General features: G+C 50.6%; 2 protein-coding genes across 2 annotated transcripts; one reads left to right on the forward strand and one right to left on the reverse strand.

The window, feature by feature from the left end:
- The first annotated feature begins 286 nt into the window (after window positions 1-286).
- LOC125509716 (Ubiquitin carboxyl-terminal hydrolase family protein) lies at window positions 287-1986 on the forward strand. The gene has a single exon (XM_048674743.2). It carries the CDS (start codon window positions 433-435, stop codon window positions 1558-1560), a length of 1128 nt encoding a protein of 375 aa, XP_048530700.1. The 5' UTR covers window positions 287-432; the 3' UTR covers window positions 1561-1986.
- A 1340-nt stretch (window positions 1987-3326) lies between these two features.
- Window positions 3327-4168, reverse strand: LOC125509726 (uncharacterized). The gene has a single exon (XM_048674752.2). It carries the CDS (start codon window positions 4124-4126, stop codon window positions 3329-3331), a length of 798 nt encoding a protein of 265 aa, XP_048530709.2. The 5' UTR covers window positions 4127-4168; the 3' UTR covers window positions 3327-3328.
- Window positions 4169-4711: the final 543 nt, after the last annotated feature.

Genomic DNA, 4711 nt, shown 5'->3' on the forward strand with positions numbered 1-4711 from the left:
GGAAGTTCAAAGAATACTAAAAAAATGACGTTGTTCAAATAAATATTATACATCGAAAGTTGAATAGGTATGATCTTTTATGTACCCAATTGTTATGTAAGACATTATATCATATACATTATGACTGCTCATTAGTTCATTTTTTCTAGTGAGTTAGGGCCTCACTTTTTAGTTTTGCACAGGGCTCCGGGTTTTGCCGGCCCGGCCCTGTTGCAATGTATTGCGCAGATGGGAAATATAATTCCAGGAATCGTTTGAATTTTTGCACATTCATCTCCAGAAAGAGATCTCGGCGCCGCATTTGGTTTTCGTTGGGTTTGGCGACGAAGCCCTTGGTTGGAGAGAGACGCCGCATCCATTTGGAGCCCATTAGGCCCATCGTTTTAGCGGCTTCACGCAGCACAGCGCACCGCCGCCGAGACCCCGACGCCGATGACGCTGCTGCCGGCGCGGCTGCTGCACGCGCGCGGCAAGACCACCGCGGCCCAGCACGTGGCGGCGCGGCATCTCGACCACACATTCGAGAAGCTCGTGGCCTCCAGCCTCCCGCTCGTGGCGGCGTCGCCGCTGCTCGATGCGCTCCGGGCGTCGCCCGAGCCGCTCGCGCTCCCGGACCTCGCCCGCCGCCTCCCTCTCCGCCTCCACCGCCGCGGCCCGCTCCACTTTCTCCGCCTCTTCCCGCGCGTCTTCGACCTCCGCCCCCCTCTCCCGCTCTCCCTATCGCTCACCGCGCCTGCCGCCTCACTCCTTGCGGTCGCATCCTCCCCCGACGCGGCCGCGCGGATGCTCCACCGCCTCCTCGCCATGTCCGCATCCCGCTCCGTCCCTCTTCGCGCCGTGTTCCGCGTCTGGCGCGAGCTCGCTCTGCCCGACGACTTCGAGGATTCCGTCGTCGCGCAGCATCCCCACCTCTTCCGCCTCTCCCCCAATCCCGCCGAGCCCAGAACCCACGTTCTACACCTTGTCGCGGATCCGGCGAAGGGGGATTTCACTCCGGCGGTGGATAAGAACCGGCCGGAGAAGTACGCTTTCCAGCTGCAGTTCCCGCCAGGGTTCAGGTTGACCAAGGAGTACCGGAAGAAGGTGAAGGAGTGGCAGCTGCTGCCATATGTTGGACCGTACGAGGTAGTGGAGCAGAGGATTGGCGCGAGCAAGAGGGTATCGAAGATGGCGAGGAGGAAGATGGAGAAGAGGGCAGTCGGAATTGCACACGAGTTTCTGAGCTTGACAGTGGAGAAGATGGTGGAGGTGGAGAAGTTCAGTCAGTTCCGTAAGTGGTTTGGGATCGACGTGAATGTCAGGGACGTATTCTTGGATCATCCTGGGATATTTTACCTCTCGGCAAAGGGAAAGCGGCATACGGTGTTCCTGCGGGAAGCATATGATCGTGGCAAGCTTGTTGAGCCTAATGATGTTTCAGAGGCACGAAGAAAGCTTGTTGAGCTCATGCTCTTGCGTCGCCATGGCCTTGGGAACGCCAATTCTAATGCCAACATGTCTTCAAATGGCAATGCCGGTGCCAAAGAGAGCGATGACGATTTACAGGAAGTGGAGCTCTAGTAGTGTGATGTATCTGTGAAGCTGCAGGACAGGACAACAAGGAGGTTGTGCAATTCATGGATATCCTTGTTTAGCGTAACCTGTTAAGCAGGTGTTTGGCCCAACTTGGACGGCGCATATAAGTTAGTGGTGCAGATCCATATGATGATGACGATGGATGTTTCTTCAGGGATGGTGGTCAATTGGCATCATATGCTAGCCAGTATACTCAAAACTCAGATTACGTCTCCCTGAGCTAGGCATGTTGGTAGGTCAAGAGTGAAGTTCAGTAGCACTTAGCTGATCGGTAATGTATCTTTATCCTGACTGAAAAAGTTTTGAAAGCTCATGTTGTGTCAATTAAGTTTGATAGGTCAAGACTCAAGACTGAACCTCAGTAGCACTTGGTTGATTGGTAATACATCTTAAGTGATGAGTTTTGTTTGAGTTCCTTGGTGTTGCTTATTGTTGTTTCGGCGTTGCGACATGCCTAATGAAGGACCTCAGTTGTGCAATATGCTAACCTAGACCAACAACTACAGTTAATTCTCAGTTTATCCACCAGATTATTCTTTCTGCAGGATAATTGTGTAGATGCAGGTAAGGAAAGCTTTGAATTGTTATTGGTATGATGCTTATTTGGGCTTTTCTGCAATCCACTTTATGTTTTTCCTAGTTTATCCTGAAATTTGAAAGTCCTGATTAAGTTGACAGGCACCTGTAAATATTTGAGATGGAACCTGATTTGCATTATATGGTGTATGTGCTTATGCAATTGTATACTGCATGTAGTTGGACGTCATGTGTATTCTGGCTTATCCATGGACCATTGTAGAATATCATAGTTGGCACGTATGATATACGGAGTACAATCAAGTGCTCCGATAGAATATTCACTATTGTACTAAGAAAGCCTGGTGCATCTAATTGTTGTTAGCTCCCGGATTTTCATGCTCTTCAATCTGTTCCGGTCGCCTTCTTGTTACTGACAAGTGCTTAATACACGAAAAAGTCCTTGCATATTCTTTCCCTTATCCTTCTAGCTTGATGATTTGTTCTTCATGTCAAAGTTTATATTTAATTTAACATGTCAAGTTGGCATCAAACAGGTTTATGCTGTAACTCAAAGAAAAGCTTTAGATATGAAGGTCCTTGACTCTTATATGAATTGTCAAATACCCCCTCCGTAAAGAGGAGGTACTACCTGGTTTCTCTGGGGATGGTCTGAACTGAAGCCAGTTTACAGAAACCAATGAGTTTGTCAGTGTTACTGATACTGACAGTTCTGAGCTGAAGGAGCTCAACTGGGGTGCAAATCATGGTATCCCTGATGCTTTGGAGAGGGCTACGGACAAAATGCAGCTATTCTTGAAGAGACAAAAGTTGTAGTTTTGCACAACTAGCTGTGTTTTCAGTTGTCAGTCTACCAGTTCATTATCTCAACTTATAAATCTGGATTTTGGCCAGGCTATTACTGCTGAGCTTTAATGTCGGGGTGTGATCGGGTTGTCCTGGTGCTATCTGCATTTAAGCTAGCAGGAAGAATTCAACCAGCCTGTAACATTATTCTCCAGTTTGTAGCAACATACCTTTTTGGTGGCTCAAGGTTAATGTGACATGAAGGGAGGCGATTCTGTGCAAAAACAGATAGTACTACTTTAGAGGTCTGCAAAACTGAAACTACATACAGTATGCCACTGTTATCCTATACTACATTTCTTCTACTGTCGTCACTGCCACTACATGTTTCCTGTTTTCCTCTTCTAACATCCTGACTGTCTATACAGGGTTAGAAGGGAGTAAGGATGTTCAGAAGTGAAACTCTAGAGTGCAGCAGTCTTCTGAAAACCTTCTCGCTCCCGGTCTCCAGCCCACCAATGGATTCCTCTAGCTTCTCTAGCCTCTCCAACGCCACCATCGCTGTCTCTGGTGCTGCCTTCTTGGCGGACGGCCTGACGCTCAGCCTGGCCAGCCACTTGTTTGAAGGCACTTGCATGTCCGGTGACATTGCTGCACACTCCATGAAGATGGCCTCCGATGCTTCCACAGTGGCCGCACCAACCTCTGCCACAATGTTGATCACCTCATTGTTCGTGGTATCCAATGGCCTCAACGTGCCCCTGGCGGCATGTCGCATCGTGGTGACGAGGCGGCACAGCTCCTTCTCTGTCCGCCTGTGTGCACGAAGCGATGCAGTGACCATCATGCCGTCCCTGCGCCTAGTGCCGACCTGCTGCTCCGCCACGCACTGCTTGAGCGTGACGAGCGTCGACAGGAATGTGCCGTAGGCGTCAACAAGCACAAGGAACCTTTCGAGAATTTGGTCGCAGGCGGCGGCGGCTGTGTGGAGTGCCGCCACAGCCTGCGGCAGCGCCAGGAGCTCACCGAGCGCTGCCAGGACGGCATTGACGAGGGCGATGCCGGAGGACTGACCGGCAGCTGCTCTGGCCGACCATGACCTGAGCGCGCGGATGCTGTCGTCCAGGTGCGCCAGCACGGGGTGCGGGTGTTCGCGTGGCAGGCTGGCCGATCGGGCGTGCGCCGTGGCAGCCGTCGTCTTCCCCGCTGGTCTCATTGCTAGATGCATCCTGTGATGAGTGCTCTCTGTTGGTACGCTGCGGCTGCTTGTCTCGTCGGTTTCTCGATGCGTTTGTGAGTGGAGCTCCAGTAGCAACGGGGGCAGCCTATAAATGGTTCGTGGCCGAGCTGGTGGCTGGCTCGAAGAAAATACGAAAGAAATCGGTGCCACTTGTGAGTTGGTGCGGCGCTAAACGAGCTGCTGTTTTCTGGATTCCGGCATGACGGCAAAACTGCTGGTTGGGACTTTTGGATACGTTGAATTCAAAACAACTCGCCTCCGTGCGTTAGAGCTTATAAAAATTATGGTCCTGTAGACGTTCCTATCAGCAACTCGTTGAACTAACGAGATGAGTACGATGAGCAAGCTACTTGGTACCATGAAGTACACGAATGTACATGATTATCATGTTCCCAACCCGTTTATTGGGAACTATTTATACGTTCAAATTTCATAACCTCTTTGTATGAACTGGGGAATACGAAGACAAATCGTGTCCTGTCAATCCTGTGGCATCGAATCGCTGGATTAACACCCTTTGCCGACCCAGGCTGTCTGCGTTTTTGTATGAGCAGGCTGTCTGGGCCTTCAACT

The sequence above is a fragment of the Triticum urartu genome, chromosome 1A, assembly GCF_056163025.1.
Source record: "Triticum urartu cultivar PI428250 chromosome 1A, HENAU_Tu73, whole genome shotgun sequence".
Taxonomy (NCBI): domain Eukaryota; kingdom Viridiplantae; phylum Streptophyta; class Magnoliopsida; order Poales; family Poaceae; genus Triticum; species Triticum urartu.